The 18,313-nt window shown below is 37.9% G+C and overlaps 1 protein-coding gene across 1 annotated transcript in view; it reads right to left on the bottom strand.

Annotated features, from left to right (window-relative positions):
- Nucleotides 1-16,215, bottom strand: part of CNGB3 (cyclic nucleotide gated channel subunit beta 3) — a 181,905-nt gene extending 165,690 nt beyond the window's left edge. Inside the window, exons 1-2 of the mRNA XM_061122877.1 lie at nt 16,105-16,215; nt 11,851-11,932 (exon numbers count right to left, since the gene is read on the bottom strand). Of these exons, the coding sequence (XP_060978860.1) occupies nt 11,851-11,932; nt 16,105-16,215 (193 nt within the window). The remainder of the gene's footprint in view (nt 1-11,850; nt 11,933-16,104) is intronic.
- Between the last annotated feature and the right edge of the window lie 2,098 nt (nt 16,216-18,313).

The raw sequence follows: 18,313 nt of genomic DNA, 5'->3' as shown, positions 1-18,313 counted from the left end.
GTTTCCCTATCTATTTGCCATGAAGTGATGGGACTGGATGCCATGATTTTAGTTTTTAGAATGTTGCATTTTAGGCCAACTTTTTCACTCTCCTCTTTCACTTTCTTCAAGAGGCTCTTTAGTTCTTCTTCACTTTCTGCCATAAGGGTGATGTCATCTGAATATCTGAGGTTATCGATATTTCTCCCAGCAATCTTCATTCCAGCTTGTGCTTCACCCAGCCTGGCATTTTGCATGATGTACTCTGAATATACGTTAAATAAGCAGGGTGACAATACACAGCCTTGATGCACGGCTTTCCAAATTTGGAACCAGTCTGTTGTTCCATGTCTGGTTGTATTGTTGCTTCTTGACCTGCATACAGATTTCTCAGGAGGCAGGTCAGGTGGTCTGGTATGCCCATCTCTTGAAGAATTTTCCAGTTTGTTGTGATCCACACAGTCAAAGGCTTTGGCATAGTCGATTAAGCAGAAGTAGATGTCTTTCTGGAATTCTCTTGCATTTTCAATGATCCAACAGATGTTGGCCATTTGATCTCTGGTTTTTCTGGCTTTTCTAAATCCAGCTTGAACATCTGGAAGTTCTCGGTACACATACTGTTGAAACCTGACTTGGAGAATTTTGAACATTACTTTGCTAGCATGTGAGATGAGTGCAATTGTGCGGTAGTTTGAACATTCTTTGGCATTGCCCTTCTTTGGGATTGGAATGAAAACTGACCTTTTCCAGTCCTGTGGCCACTGCTAAGTTTTCCAAATTTTCTGGCATATTGAGTGCAGCACTTTCACAGCATCTCTTTTAGGATTTGAAATAGCTCAACTGGAATTTCATCACCTCCACTAGCTTTGTTCGTAGTGATGCTTTCTAAGGCCCATTGACTTCACATTCCAGGATGTCTGGCTCTAGGTGAGTGATCACACCACCATGATTATCTGGGTCATGAAGATCTTTTAGTCCAATTCTTCTGTGTATTGTTGCCGCCTCTTCTTAATATCTTCTGCCTCTGCTCTTTTTATTAGATACCAACAATACCTGAGTGCTAGATGCTAGAGGAATTAATAAAAACTAAATCTGAATACTCTGATTAGATGCATAAATGATACTGTTGTTTTCATCTTAATGAATGAACATTTGGCATTAAAAAGTGAATAACACAGTTTATGAAACATATGATTAATGGGCACCCAAGATTATATTTATGGCTCAGCTTGTGATTAATTTTATAGTTGCTCAACTACAAGTGTCCTTAGAATAATTTTAATTATAACACTTTGATCACACTTGAAATTTTATTACATCTTTGCAGATTGTCTAATGTCACGGAGGAAGTTGACAAACATTATAGCAATGCATATACAATGGAATCTGATGGGGTGCCCTAAAATGTCACAGAGTAGAAAAATGGAGTGCCTTACAGTAAGTGCTCATGCAATTTATAAAACTCTAAGGGAGAAGGAATCAGAGTACGTGAGAGTTCCGGAAACCTTCCTATTAGAGGAATGGTTGCGGAACTTAAGTTCTTTAGCTAAGGTACTGAAGACTAACTAGCGACCTAGCCGTTATTTCCAATTCTTTGAAGGGCCATTAAATAGACAAGAAAATAAAATTATTTCACACAGTCCAGAAGGCACAGGAGGAATCCATCCATGGAATTTATAAAACACACAAACAAACCTCAAACATTCTTGAACTTGTCTAACAGTGAAACACACATTTTTGTGAGGAAGTGACGGCCCCATTGCTGGAGGTTTGCAGACAGAACCTGTGCCAAGAGTGTTAGATGAGGCCCTTGAATCTGGTCAGAGGTTAGAGTTCCTCCAGGCAGCCGTAACATGCTAAAAAGTCCTGAAGGGATTTTTACATTTAGGCGGATGTAGCTTTAACATAAGTAAAGAAATGAATAACAGCAAACAAAAAAGAATACAGATCCATATGAGGTAGCTTTGGTACTGTGTCAGAATCAGCTCTGGTACTCCTCAACGTCATGCTTGACTTCCAGGATATTTTGTTGGGAGTAATTCATCTAGAAAATACATTTTATGTATAGGTATTAAGGAAAGTGGTGATTTACTGGTGCTAGGTACCGAATAGAGAGCTCTAATCCTTACATCACTAATTCTCTGGGTGACTCTAGATAAGTCGCTTTTCTATAACAGTTTCCTCATCCATAAAATGAGAAATACTTTTGTCATGGGGATTTCTGTGAGGATTAGATAAAGACTGCATTTGAGAAAAATGCAATATAAATACAAGGTGTTCCACCAGCCAGACTACGATAAATTAAAATTATCTTTTTAAAAAAATATCTATATTAACTCCTTCAGGTCTGCATAGCATTAATGTGTGTGGGGTATACAGGAACTTTTGTTTACTCGAAAGGATTCCAGGGATTTGGAAAGCAGAATGCGATTTCCTTTATTTTTTAGTAGAAAGAAGCCTAAAAACATAGTTTGATGTAACTGAATTATGCAAATATATTTAAATCACTCAAGCTACAAAAAATGGCATTTTGTCCAAAAAATTAAAAAGGAGCAAAAACTTCCATCCAATTCACATTGGTTACAGTCTCAAATTTTTAGTTAAAAAAAAAAAAAAAAAAGAAGATAGAAACTGAGGTCTTTGATCCTAGTCTGCTCTTCTGCTTGATATTTTAAACAGAGTATGATTTCTCCACCTAACGTCTCCTTTTAGCCAAGACAGCCCCCCACTTCCCCTACGTCACAGGCAGGAACAGTTCCCGAGGGCGCCCAGAGCCGGGCACGCGAGAGAAGGTGGCCGTCCACATGGGGCCCGGTGCCCGCCATGTTGTAATGGAGGCTGCGTGCTGAGAACAATGGCTGTTATCTGAGGCCGACCGCTCTCTCTGGATTATGGGCCAGGAAATGAGTAGATGGCGGGAGAGCAGTCCAGAGGAGATACGCATACAGGAACACAGAGACGGAAGCCATGTAGACCGTGAGCAAGACTCAGAGAAGGCAATTAGCCCCTAGGACTGCTTCTGTCCCCAGAGTGCTTTTTCAGTTCCAGTTATCCACAAGTTTTCTTCCAATGAGCCCTTGCCACCCAAGGTACCCTGATTACGCCTCTGTCCCTTGCCAACCCAGCATGGTTGGGACTTTTCTTCCTCATTTCAAACCATAAAAGACACAGTATTTATTTATTTCTTTTTCTAGACTAAATTTTCAGAAATTTCACATGCCAAGTTTATTCATTTCTCATTTCTTTTGTCCATCACTACATTAGGTATCATTTTTGAAAGACTATTCCTTACTGAGTTCTATAATTCTAGTTACATACTATATAAGACTATTTCTTTTCAGATGAAGCAGAGAAATATGCTTGGAGCAATTTTGATAAAAATTTCATTCATTTGTTGTTGTTGTAGTTTCTATATTCCCACCTTACCTTTAGCTGGTGAATAGGACTGACAGTCACAGAGAATGGACTATAATGCTAAAATTAACCATAGCAGTTCCTCTTCTGGCTGCCAGTCAAGCTGTTTGCTCTTACCTGGGGAATTTACTGATACTTATAAATTAAATTTCAGGAGATAGTCTATTTTCCTATTCCACATAAGACAAGTTAGATTGTTACTGCCAAGGACTAAAGAGTGGTGTTAGCTGGTCAGTCGTGTCTGACTCTCTGCAACCCCGTGGGCCATGGCTGGCAGGCTCCTCTGTCCATGGAATTCTCCAGGCAAGAATACTGGAGTGAGTAGCCATTTCCTCCTCCAGGGGATCTTCTGGACCCAGGGGTTGAACCGAGGTCACCTGCATTGCAGGCAGATTCTTTTCAGTTTGAGCCACCTAGGAAGCCCAAAGAGGGGTCTCTTGTTTAAATAAGCAGGGATTTTCCCTGTTTTATGGTCTATATTTTGAAAAATTAATATGTTTATTTTTTAGAATAGTTTTAGCTCTAGAGCTGTTTTTATGTCTCTGGATCTCTGTTCAAACTGTTAATACGAATCAGCTGAGATGCAGGCTAGGCCAATTTGGAGAGGTGGAGGGAGCTGGCAAGGCCTGGGATGCTCTACAGACCTGCGCTGTGCTGCACCTGGAGCACTGGGATCTTGGCTGTGGAGAGCTGTTTGGCCCAGAAGGTTCGGGGGGATCCCACAGCTGTAGTCTGTTCACAGCACAAAGTCTGGGCTGAAAGGCACGAGTGGAGAGGAAGGGAAGGGCAAGAGGAGAACTGAAAGCATCTTGTCGAGGGCTGTCAGTGTCCACAGGTTTGAGCAACATGGAGAACCTACACGTGGTGTGTTAGAGGCCAGGGATGGTGGTATGGGTTAAATTTGACAAGAATTCAGTTTTTCCTTCAATGATTTAAAAAGGGGAATCTGTGAACATTAAAAAGTCAACGTTTAAAAACTGGGAAATGTGAAGCTAAGATTTGTCTTTGCAGTCTCTCTAGACTGGAGATGGAATGTCTGGCAGAACGCAACCCATATCCCACGTGGCAGCAGCTGGTAGGAGCCGTGTGGCCTATGGGCTCTTTGGATCGGGCATGCGCAATTCTCACTTACACGCCCTGACTTCTGTCAACACTGGCATTTACAAACCTCAACGCTCAATGCTCTACCTATATTAATTAAATTTATATCCACAGCCTAGTCGTGACCGTATTATCCTTATTTTATACATGAGCAAGCTCTGAGTCAGAGATGTTTAATATCTTGACTAAGGTCACAGAAAAACTAGTAAATAGCAGGATTATAATTTGAATTCAGGAGTGTCAAACTCTAAAATCAATGCCCTTTCCAGTATGAAATACTGCCTTTAGTATTAATTGCATGATTGTCTGAATAGAAAAAAAATCTTTTTAATTGTGACATTTAAAAGTACAGAGTAGTCTGAAGCCATTTATGTCAGTTTTCTATTGCTATAGCAAATTACCAGAAATGTAGTGGCTTTAAAACAACAGAGATTTTGTAAGTCAGAACTTTTAAGACAGAGTGTGTTCTTTCTGGAGGTTTTAGGAGAGAATCTGCTTCCTCATCTTTCCCAGCTTGTAGAGGCTGCCTATATACCTTGGCTTAGGGTCCCTTCCCCCATGTTCAGAATACATCAATGCAACCTCTGCTTCCATCGTCCCATCCCCTTCTTCAGCCTTTGGCCATCTTGCTTTCTAGTTGTAAAGACCCTTTGACTACACTGAGGTCCCCTGGATAACCCAGACTAATACTCCCATTCTCAAGATCCTTAACGTAATCACATCAGCAATTTTTTTTTCATGTAAGGTAAGAAATTCATAGGCTTTGGGGGTTGGCGTGTGGACATCTTTGAGGGGGGCATTATTCAACCTACCACATCATACTAGCTATGGGTACCTAACTTTGATACACTTCCAATATACTATATTCCCACCTGGTACCAAAACATTTATTTAAAGAAGCATTTAATGTAATATAAATGAAGCGTAATCCTAAGAAAGATGATTGTAATCAAAAGAGGACTTTAGTAAAGTTATCTGTATTTGAATCCAAAATATATTGTGTTCTTCATTTCCATGGCAGATATAAATTAAACCATGCTCAGCAGAAGATAAGAGTTCTATAATCAGAAATCAACATCTGCAGATATTATGACATTGCACCTGCATGTTTTGAAGAACACAAAAATACCAGCCATGTGTAAGATGCTATCTTTACGCAGTAATAATTTTGCTTTTACTTTTTCAAAACAAAGTATCTGTTATTCCTATTAAAATTTTTGAAGACATGCTTAGTTTGCAAATTTAAATGATGCTGTTTTTCTCCTTCCTACTCAAATAGCTCCTCTGTTAAATGAAGCTTCTACAAAGAGTTTTTATTACCAATCATGAAAATTAAGCTTACAAATACACTTTGAATAAAATATAATAAGAATAAACTTATAATCCTGAAAATGTGACCCTTGGTTTCATGCCATTAAGTTTATATTTTTATGTGAGAACTACAGATTTGAGACCATTACTATTATAAAATAACTCATACTATTAAAATCTCATCAAAAAAACAAAGTGCTTAGAAATGAACCTCACCAAGGAGGTGAAAGACTTATATGCTGAAAACTATAAAACATTGATAAAGGAAACAGTGATTTAAGAAATGGAAAGATATCTCATACTGTTTGATTTGAAGAATTAACATTATTAAAATGGCTATGCTACCCAAAGCAATCTATAAATTTAATGTGATTCCTACCAAATTGCCCATGAATTTTTCACAGAGCTAGAATGAATAATCCTAAAATTTATATGGAATCATATAAATATAAGAGATGCAGAATTGCCAAAGCAATCATGAGAAAAAAAACAAAGCAAGAGGCATAACCCTCCCAGATTTTAGACAATATTACAAAACTACAGCAATCAAAATAGCGTGGGCATTGGCACAAAAACAGTCATGCAGATCAACAGAACAGAAGAGAGCCCAGAAATAAACCCACATATCTATGGTCAATTAATCCTTCCACAAAGGAGGCAAGAATATACGATGAAAAAAGACAATCTCTTCAGCAGGTGGTGCTGGGAAAGTTGGACAGCTGTGTGTAAATCAATGAAGTAAGAATACCTCTTCACATCATACTCAAAACTAAACTCAAAGTGGCTTAAAGACTCAAACATACAGCATGACAATATAAAACTCGTAGAAGAGAACCTAGGCAAAACATTCTCTGACATAAATCATGGCAGAGTTTTCTTAGGTCAGGTTCCCAAGGAAATAGAAATAAAAGCAGAAAGAAACAAATGAGACCAAATCAAATTTATAAATTTTCCACTGCAAAGGAAACCATAAAAAATGAAAAGATAACCTATAGACTGGGAGAAAATATTTGCAAATGATGTGACTGACCAGGACTTAATTTCCAAAATATACAAATAACAGATAGAACTCAATAAGAAAAAATAAGCAACCCAATCAAAAAAATAGACAGAAGGCCTAAATAAACATAACTTCAAAGAAGACATATAGATAGCCAGTGAAAGTGAAAGTCACTAGTCATGTCCGACTCTTTGTGACCCCATGGACTATAGTCCATGCAATTCTCCAGGCCAGAATACTGGAGTGGGTAGCCTTTCCCTTATCTAGGCCCCGCCAATAGGTACACACAAAAATGCTCAGTGTTGCTAATTATTAGAGAACTGCAAATAAAAATTACAATGAGGTATCACCTCACACTAGTTAGAATGGGAATACTCCTACACTGCTAGTGGGAATGTAAATTGGTGTAGCCACCTTGGAAAAAATGTATGGCAGTTCTTCAAGAGATAAGAATAGGACTGTCATGTGATCCAGCAATTTTACTCCTGGATATATATACCCCAAAAAAGCAAAGGCACTAATTCAAAAAGATACGTTCACCTTAATATTCATAGCAGCATAACTAACAGTAGGCAAGACATGGAATTGATCTAAATGTCCACTGACAGATGAATGGATAAATAAGATGTTGTCTATATAGAAAACCGAATACTACTTAGCCATAAAAAAGAATGAAATAATGTCACTCACAGCAACACTGAGGGATCTTAATTTCATATTAAGTGATGAAAGTCAGACAGAGAAAGGCAAATATGATATGGTATCACTTATATGTGGAATCTAAAATACAACCCAGATGAACTTATTTTCAAAACAGAAACAGACTTACAGACATGGAAAACAAACTCACATTTACGAAAGGGGTAAGGGTGTGGAGGAGGGATTAATTAGGAGGAATTTGGGATTAGTAGATACAAGGTACTATAACAAACAAGGTCCTACGGTATAGCACAGGGAACTATCTTCAATATCCTGTGATAAACCATAATGGAAGAGAATATGAAAAATGTCTATGTATAACTGAATCACTTTTCTGCAAACCAGAAACGAACACAACATTGTAAACCAAGTATACTTCAATAAAAAACTAAAAAAGGTGATAAGAAAACAATTACAGTTGAATCATCTTGAATCAATTAAATCATGCTGACAATGTTGCGGGCTTTTTCTTCCTTTGGCTTATGCAGATTTGATTTCTACTGTAGGGTGTCTCTCTCTTCCTCAATACCTTGCTTTGTTAACCACTGTTCATTGTATGCAGAGAAAATTCTTATACGATCTACAGAAAAGCCTTCTATTCCTTTTGGAAAAAATTGAAGATTAAATAATGTTCTTAAATGGTTGCTAAGAAGATGTCAAGAGCTCGAGCGGGTGTGGAGAAAGGGGAACCCTCCTTCATTGCTGGTGGGGATGTAAGTTGATGTAGTCACTGTGGAAAACAATGGAGGTGACTCAGAAAGCTAAAACCAGAATTCACATATGATTCAGCAATCCCTCTTCTGGGCATATATCCAGACATTACTATAATTCAAGAAGATACAGGCACCACCATGTTCATAGCAGCATTATTCACAGTAGCCAAGACATGGAAAAATCCTAAATGTCTACTGACAGATGAACGCATAAAGAAGATGGGATACATACATACAATGAAATACCACGCAGCCATAGAGATGAAAGACGCCACTTGAAGTGACATGGATGCAACTCCAGGAGTTGGTGATGGACAGGGAGGCCTGGCATGCTGCAGTCCACGGGGTCGCAAAAAGTCGGAGATGACTGAGCGACTGAACTGAACTGAACTGGATGCAACTACCATACCAAGTGAGGTAAGTGAGAAAGGCAAAGCCCGTATGGCATCACTTATATGTGGAATCTAAACTACGGCACAAATAAATTTATCTATGAGACAGAAGCCGAGCCAGGGATACAGAGGATAGACGGGTGGTTGCCAAGAGGGAGGGAGAGGGCTGGTGAGAGTCTGGGGTCGGCAGATGCAAACTAGCGTGTGTGGAAGGACAAGCAGTAAGGTCCAGCTGCGTAGCACAGGGAACGAGACTCAATATCCTGTAACACACCAGAGTGGAAAATAACATGAAAAAAAATGTGTGCGTGTGTGTGACTGAGTCACTGCTGACAGCAGTAGTTAATGGAACATTAAAGCAATCATATTTCAGTAAAAAAGAAAGGGACAACAGGAATCAGAGACTACAAGTATAGCTAGCTATTTCAAGCAGTCTTACTCTAGAGGAGGATGTGGGAACCAGGCAATAGTTGAAGAGGAATTAGGATCGAGAGGGGTGACTTTTGGTTGAAGTTTTGTTTTCATTAAGCTGTTAGGGAAATTAAATAAATAGTCTTGTTTAGGCTTCAAAGACAAAGCGGAGCGGGCCTCTGACCTTGCTTCTCACCTGCATGGACGCTGCCCAGATGGAGTGGCCGTGAGTGACTGCCTGCTGGGACTGCAAGACGGGGAGCACCTTAGAGAAGATGGGGAGGAGTCTTGAGATTGTTGAGCCCCTGGAGGGGGCCAGGCCAACCAGGCCCCAGGCTCAGCAACAGTCCAAGTTTTACATGCCCAAGCCAGCGTGAAACCAGAGCGGCAAACTGGTCACAGACTGGTGCTGAAATCAGTGCGTGTCCTGGGATTATAAGCGGGAACCCCGAACTGGTCTTTGAAGTCTCACCTGGGCGGACTCGCTGCCTGGGACCCTTTCCCCAGCTGGGAATGCAGATGCGCCGGATGCCAGCGCTGATTGAGTCTGGATATTGGTCAAAACCCAGTTTGGTGATGTATCCTCTGCTCTTTCGGTTTCTCTTTTCATTTAATGTTAGTGTATTGAAAGTAAGGTAGATAATCCTCTAACAAATGTTTGTATTATTTATTTGTAGATGAGTGGCTTAGTTTGTTAAACTCTGAACCTCAGATGAAAGTGAAAACTTGCAGCCAACCAAAGATGGGAGGGAAAAAAATGTCAAGAACACATTTTTTTTATGTCCTCTTGGTATTACTATCTGAGGAAATTTTATATATGTGAACTTTTATCAGAAATAGAGTCTTATACTTATTAAATGTTTCTCTTTCAGTGACATATCAGAGTAAATATTCTAAATCAAATAATCTAACAATTGAAGAGCCTAGCTTTAGTAATGAGTTAGGAGGTGATATTAAACTACATTCATGTTGAAAAACATTGCAGAACATTAACTTTTTTTTCTTTCTTCTTAGGTAAGTACATGGTAAATGCTGACTGATAAACACTTTTTTTTTTTTTTTTGTTATCTTGGAGGAGATGAAAATGCAAAAGAATGATAATGGACAAAATAGCTGATTTCTATGCAGAAAAGTAAGTATTCTCTTCATTCTAATAAGAACAAAAAAAATCTAGAACTATACTTCAAAATAAATAAATAAACAAAATCAATAAAACTGGAGAGATAATTAAAACAGAAATATGACTTAATTATAAAAATAAATTTTTATTCCCACAATGTTATCTTTCAAACTGGGAACATATTATTTTCCTCCAGTCATTCAAGATTATTCTACATTTTTCTGTTAAATTGTCATTTTCTTCATATAGGCCCTTTGTCTTTCTCTTAAGTAAGAGCAGTCAGATATAATGACAATGGGACCATTTCTTCAGCTTTTGAGTGTGTTGATATTACTTTGGAGTAATTTGTTTACTTACAACCTTTCTTGTGATTGTCTATTTGCCATCTTGTTTGTAATTTTCATATGCTTCTTATTTTTCCTCTTTATAGACAGGAATTGTGGCTAGTGAAAACTCAATTGTGCCTCAGCCCCAAGATTTATTCTAGTAAAACTAGAAAATCATTAAAAATTATCATAGATAGATCTTTGTCTAATATATGAAAAGCTGACATTTACTCTAGTTTTATAACAATAATTATGCTATTATTTAACAATAGCATATTCTATTCTAGTGATTCCTCTATCATTTTTGTGTTTTCCTGGTGATAGTGTTCCTACTCAGGAGAGATAGGAGAGAAGGGCTAGAAAGAGGGACTGGGAATAGATTTTATTAGATCCTACAAAGTCAGGTGAAGTAATTTAGATTTTGTCCTGCAGGGAATATTGAGGCACTCAAGGTTCTTTAGAAGAGACTAGCAGAGATGGGAGATCAAAATAGTGATTAATTTTGAAAAAGTAATCTGCTAATACTGTTGAGGTTGGACAAAAAGGAGAAAGATTGGGTGAAGTAGAGCTCTAATCAGAAGAGATCACTTAGGGCCTGGGAGTCATGCAGTCATGAGTTATTAATAAGGATAGTATTGGTGTTGGGATTGGAAAGGAGTAAAGTGGGTTTGAGAGCTCTTATGAAAGAAGATTTGGTGGCTAATTTTCTTTATAGGGCAGCCTAGACAGAGGAATAAAACATCAATTAGGTTTTGAGCCCAGGAGACTGAAAAAGAAAAAAAAGATAGAACCAGGAATAGAAATAAATCAGGAGAGGGAGCTTATTTGAAGGAGAAGATAAGGAATTCAATTTTAGTCATGCTTTCTTTGAGATGGCAGTAGAACATTCAGGTGTATTTGTCCAATGGTTACTTGGAAAATATTGAACAGGGTCTTAAAAAAGAAATTGGTCTGATATGAATTTAGAAGCATCAACGTAGAAATGAATGTGGTAGCCTTAGGAGTAGATAAGATTTCTAGAGGAGAGAGTTGGCAGAGAAACACAGAACCTTTACACATGCACAAGCCACATCTATTTTATTGTTTTCATAACACTTATCTGAAAAACTATATGCTATATTAACATAAACTTGACCCAAATTATTTATCACTGTATCTCCAACTCACAGACCAGTGCCTGGCATGTGATAGGTGAAAAAGAAGACATCTATTGAATAAATGACTGAATGAAGAAATAATTTTTGTAAATATCCATACCTTCACATTGTCTCAAGCGTCACCCTAGGTAATATCTAGTCAAGGAATAGTGTGCTTCATCAGACAATACATTTTGGAGAAATATACTTTTTACTTTTTGTTTTTTTCCTACAAATTTGGGTCTTACCTTGGATTTTGGTCTGTGACTCCTCAGCTGAGACTGGTGGCATCTTGGTTTTGAGAGATTTTTTTTCATTTTTGTTTTCTCCCTTTGAGAAAAAAAATAGAGACTATACATGTAATTTTGAACTGTGATGTTGGAGAAGACTCTCGAGAATCCCTTGGACAGCAAAGAAATCCAACCTGTCCATCCTAAAGGAAATCAGTCATGAATATTCATTGGAAGGACTGATGCTAAAACTGAAACTAAAGTGCCAATACTTTGGCACCTGATGTGAAGAACTGACTCATTTGAAAAGACCCTGATACTGGGAAAGATTGAAGGTGGGAGGAGAAGGGGATGACAGAAGATGAGATGGTTGGATGGCATCACTGACTCAATGGACATGAGTTTGAGTAAACTCCGGGAGTTGGTGATGGACAGGAAGGCCTGGGGTGCTGCAGTCCATGGGGTCACAAAGAGTTGGACATGACTGAGAAACTGAACTAAACTGAACATGTGATTTTACATAAAAACGAAGTTGAATGTAAAATATAAGAGTTTTAAATTTCATTATCAAGCCAATCATCAAAACTAATCATTTGTTTATGATATACTAAAAATGATAGTTCTTGCACTTAGATGAATATTCCTGACTCTACTATTGGAAAATCAGCTTCAACTTCAACAGTTTGTTGGCCACAGTCTGTTTTTGCTGGTATGGTTGCTGCATATTCCTGACACATGTTTCTTACAATTCTGGCTCTCACTTCCCGTAGCCTGAACATTGGTTCTGGGCTAAGTCTTTAGTGATAAAACATAAAATGATGGAGAGAAGAAAGCACTTTGGTGTCTTTACTCATAGCTCTCTTCTTTTTCCCCTCCATGATTTCATTTGCCTCTATCTCATCATTTATCTGAACACTTAAGCTTTCCTTTGAAATGTAAGTATATCTTGCTGGATATGGCCAGTGTATACCTGAAGATTTTTCTATGGGGACAGAGTGAAACAAGAGATAAGGTTAAAGCATAGAAAAACTGGCTCCCAAGCTTCTCCCAGTCTTGCAGGGGGAATAAACACACACAAATACAACTGACATGAAATGTTATAAGTGATGAGAAAATGTCTGTGGACCCGAGAGGTGTGGCTAAAGGTGGCATGGTCAGTTCTACCAGACTGGAAGGGAGGGGATGGACACTGTTAGAGAGAGAGCGACTCTTGAATTTACAAATCAAGATGAGATTTTTGTTTTCCAGATGGACAAGGCATGGAAAATACTCCAGACAGAGGATGCATGTTTAGCAAAAGCCTAAGGTATATGCAGGTGAAGGGAGACCACAGGAGTGCTCAGAAGGGGATAAGTGTGAGGATATGAGGCTAATGAAGAAGGAAGGGGTCTTGAGAGTCTTATAAGCCTTGATATGAATCTTCACATTACTTTTAGACACTGTATGTCAGACACATTTTAAACTGAAAAGCAAATGAATTATATGATTTAATTTCAGCCTTGTAATAACACATGTGTTAGGCAAGGCAGCTATTATTATTCTTATATTATTGAATAAGGAATTGATTAACTGCCTAGAAAAGTACGGGTCTCTGGATAGATTACAAAGTAGTGACAAAACCTTCTGACTTCAATCAAGTAGTTTTGCATCATATTATTCATTAACATTTTCATCATAGTTTTATGTATACATAAATATAAATTTATGTGAATAATGCCTTATTCTGGAGTATGAGAGTTTGGACAAGTGTGAATTTGCAATTTTTGATTTAATGGCTATTTACAAATCTGAATTACCTATGATATTTTGGTTTGAGAATTAACTGTTTAAATGACACTTAAAATACAATGCAAATTGATTTATTCATTTCTAGATGTTTCCTTATAGGACTCAAATAATCTATTTGTATTTCAGAAATGTGTTGTTTAAATGTCATTTTAAAAGGTTATATTCTGTAGAGGAAAATAGGGGTTTAACTTTGTGTCAATTTTAACATTTAGCACATTTGAAACTGGAGAAAAAACTATTTTCCCTTTTCTGACATATTATTGGAAAGAGTAGACACAAATAATTCCCTAATATGAGTTTTAAGATATGTGATGCTAGCAGACATCCTGATGAGCATCCATAAATTATGGTCGTCAGAATGGCACAGAATGTGTAAGAGCACTTCAGTTTAGTTCAGTTCAGTTCAGTCGCTCAGTCGTGTCTGACTTTTTGTGACCCCATAAACCACAGCACGCCAGGCCTCCCTGTCCATCACCAACTCCCAGAGTTTACCCAAACCCATGTCCATCGTGTCAGTGATGCCATCCAACCATCTCATCCTCTGTCATCCCCTTCTCCTTCCACCTTCAATCTTTCCCAGCATCAGGGTCTTTTCCAATGAGTCAGCTCTTCACATCAGGTGGCCAAAGTACTGGAGTTTCAGGTTCAACATCAGTCCTTCCAATGAACACCCAGGACTGATCTCCTTTAGGATGGACTGGTTGGATCTCCTTGCAGTCCAAGGGACTCTCAAGAGTCTTCTCCAACACCACAGTTCAAAAGAGTGCTTCTCTCGGGGTCTACTCTGAATAGCTCTCCAGTATTAATGTCTGAAGGAAAGACAGCTCTTTAAGGAGTTCCTGAATTTTTGTTTTTTTTTGTCTTGTCTCTAGCATCCCTTTTTTTCCCCTGTAGATCAAGCATTTGGAAAAGTTGATTCAACTACTATTTCTCCTGTTCTGTAGCAACATAACCTAATGATTTAGCTCTCAGGCCCTAAAATCAGACAGAACAGGGTTCCAGTTCAGAGTCTGCAATTTGTCAGTTGTGTGTAAATAGCAAATTATAACAGGGCCCGTGGGTATTGTGAGTATTCAATACAATAGTGCTTGAAAAGGGGTAGCACTTTGTTTGGCACATAGTAATTCCTGTTAGCTATTATGTTCTCCAAGAGAATAATGTATTAGCTATTTTTTATGTGCTCTGTGGGAAAATAATCATGATAGTTGGCAAGTTGGCAAACATCATTGTAATGACTTTCCCAGAGAGAAACACAACAAGGCTAGCGGAAGGGAAGTACCCGGCTCAACATTTGTGACAGTCTGTAAGTTTTTAAACATATAAATAACTCTTAAAGTGTGAGATTATTTATTTTGACACAAGAATTAGAAAGAAGTCAAGGACACCCTCATAAAGCCATGCTCTCCACTGCAAAAACAGTCAGTGTTAATCAGAAAAGGAAGGCAAATTTTCCAGGGCTAGCATTAGGTAATCTTCATGTTTTATATACTCCAGGTTCATTTAAACTTGAATCATTAGACCAGGCTATGCCAGTCCCTGAGGTACCTTCCTGTTTGTACTTGACATCTTTCATCCAGTTCTCTTAGATGAGAAAATAATTCTTGCTCTAAAAATCTTATGTGGTGATTTTAGGTAAAGCTAATGAGTAATCCATGAAAATTATTCTATAGATAGCTGTAAATGAATGTTGATCATATGATTATCATTTGGACTTAAATCTGTCATAAGGATACAAATGATTAATAATGGTAATAATAATTGCCCTACTATATGCTTTATCTAAACCGTCTCTAGTTTGTATACCAAGGCTACAAAGCAGGTAAATCTTTATTTTAAAGATGAACAGACTTAGAACTTAAGAAAATATTTTTCCAGAGTGTGGTTTCTCCACTTTGGTAATATTAAAGTGTTAAACTGGATAATCCTATGTTGTAAAGGGCTCTCCTGTACATTCTAGGATATATAGCAGCATCTCTGGCCTTTCCCCTTTAGATGCCAGTAACTTCCTACCTTTGAACCATGACAACAAAAAATATCTTCAAATATTGATAGTTGTCCTCAGTGCAAACTAGTCCTTATTGAGAGCTTCTGGTCTAGAGAAATCACCGTTAAAATATAGTTTACTAAGACCAGGATGTTTGACCTTCTCTGTTGGAACTAGATTATATAACATACTTAATACTTGAGAAATGATTTCATTTTGGATGAAGTGAAAATGATGGCAGAAGTGAAAATCAACAAAGAGAAGTCTTACTTGGTTTTTGCCAATTGTAATAGAGTTTTCTATGCTTTATTCTGTTTTAAAGCCAATATATGCAATATATATAAAATGATGGGGATAAACCCCAAAGACGAACAGTCCATGACTTAGTTGGCAGCAGGTAAAACTGCAGAGAAATCACATATCCCAGTGTTTATGAAAATCCCTCTCCCAGTCAAGAAATGGTGCTAATCAGGAGGGATTTAGGGCCATGGGGCGCGTACCTGTCTCGTGGCTTGCCGCGACTCGCCCCTTGGATCAGGATCTTGTTTATTCTCATTGCCTCCTTCACTAGGCTTCACCTTGTTGAATTTTATTGTCAGTGATTTAAACATCTCTGAGGTGGTTCTGAAAACTTCTATTTTATAACTCTGTGTCTTGAGGTAGAGAAATGGGCTTCGATTTTCTTTTCATTAGCAGACAAGCCAATTAGTTGTTTAATCAGGATTTTGTCCTGGTTAATTCCTAAAGGCAACTCTCTAGCTAGTCAGGGCTTTGGCTTAAAAGCAGCAAATTACTTCTCCTTGGGTGATTTAAGTTCTGTTTATGAACTTCAGAGAGTCAAAATACCCCTGTGAATAATTCAGAAGTGAGAATTAAACAAAACTTCATTGTTGATTTAAATTGTTTAAATGGTTGTTTAAATGTGGGCACATTGCCTGTTGGTTTATTTTTCTTTCTTTCTTTGTAATTACCCACCTACCTATCTCCATCTATTGAAGTTTTGTTAAACTAATACGTGCAAATGATTAAAGACCTCTGAGAGTCCCTTGGACTGCAAGGAGATCAAACCAGTCAATCCTAAAGGAAATCAACTCTGAATATTTATTGGAAGGACTGATGCTGAAGCTCCAATACTTTGACCACCTGATGTGAAGAGCTGACTCATTGGAAAAGACCCTGATGCTGGGAAACATAGAAGGCAGGAGGCGAAGGGGATGACAGAGGACGAGATGGTTGGATGGCATCACCGACACAGTGGAGATGAGTTTGAGCAAGCTCTGGGTGATGGTGAAGGACAGGGAAACCTGGCATGCTGCAGTCCACGGAGTCGCAAAGAGTCGGACATGACTGAGTGAACAAAAACGAAGTGCTTATAATATAAAGCAACCCCCGCAAAGTCCTCACTTCTAGTTCTGCACTGTGGGGTAACTACTTTTACTCTTTCTTCCTTCCTGGGATTATTTTCTTTAGTTGGTATTTTATTATTTGATTAGATTAATGATTTTTTTTTAGAAGATATAATGAAAAGTGAGACATTGTTCCCCATTCCCAGTTGCCTAAACCTCCATCTCAGATGCACAGTGACGGTTGCATTAGAACAAAGCAGAGGGAGTGTATTAGCTTGCTAGGGCTGCCATAACAAAGTGCCATAGGCTGGGTTGACTTAAACAACATAAATGTATTTTCTCACAGTTTTGGAGGCTAGATGTTTGAGATCAAGATGTCAGCAAGGTGGTTCCTTTGAAGGCTATCGTGATAAACGAGCCTCTACAAGTCTCTCTCCTTGGCTTGTAGATGAGCATCTTCTCCCTGTGTCTTCCCTCTGTTCGTGTTTGTGTCCAAATTCTGTCTTCTCATAAGGACACCAGTTACATTACATTAGATTAAGGCCCACCTCAATTACCTTATTTTAATTGACCTCTTTAAAGACTCTTATCTCCAAATAAGGTCACATTTTGAGGTATGGAAGATTAGAACATCATCACCAATGTTTGACAGGATACTACTGAGCCCATAACCCAGAGACAGTATGTTTGATGAATATCACTTTAGAGGAAATGTAATTTATTGCTAGGAAGCAATCTGCTCCAAAATTTCTTACAAGTTTGCTATTTTCTTATAAATTGCTGAAATATTATGAATATTATATATGTGATTCTTAGTTTTATAAGTCTAGATAATTCTGTTGGATTACTAATTTCTTAAATTATTAAAAATATATCTTTCACTAGCATTAATTTTTTTCTCTGATTCACCATTGAATCAATAAACCTAAACCCCTTGAAGGAGGACACTATGCATCATTTATTTTACCCCCAGAGTGCCTTTATATAGAGTAGAAACTCAATCCCTGCTGAATAGAATTTAACTGAAAGCCCTTTCTGTGATCTGACAGCTCTAGGCTTCCCTTATATCTCTGCTTTAATTAAAAACTAATTAAATATATTACACTCACAACATTTAAATCTATGCATTTCTTAACAACATTTGGCACCACAATATGCTGTTTCTTTCACTAATATTTTCCTGCATCTCTGTCATCTCCCTGAATAGCTGGAAAGATTATTACTGTCAGAACCTTTGCTGCATCACTTCTAGTACCACCTTGTCATCGAAAATAGTGTTCTTCCATTGTATCTGTTCTAGTTTAAACATCTATATAAAATATCCGAATATTTCTTTCACAGTTTGACAGATTAGCATTTAGCT

The sequence above is a fragment of the Dama dama genome, chromosome 21 (assembly GCF_033118175.1).
Source record: "Dama dama isolate Ldn47 chromosome 21, ASM3311817v1, whole genome shotgun sequence".
Classification (NCBI taxonomy): Eukaryota; Metazoa; Chordata; class Mammalia; order Artiodactyla; family Cervidae; genus Dama; species Dama dama.
Note: the sequence above shows the minus strand (reverse complement) of the source record. Positions and strands in the feature narration are given on the sequence as shown.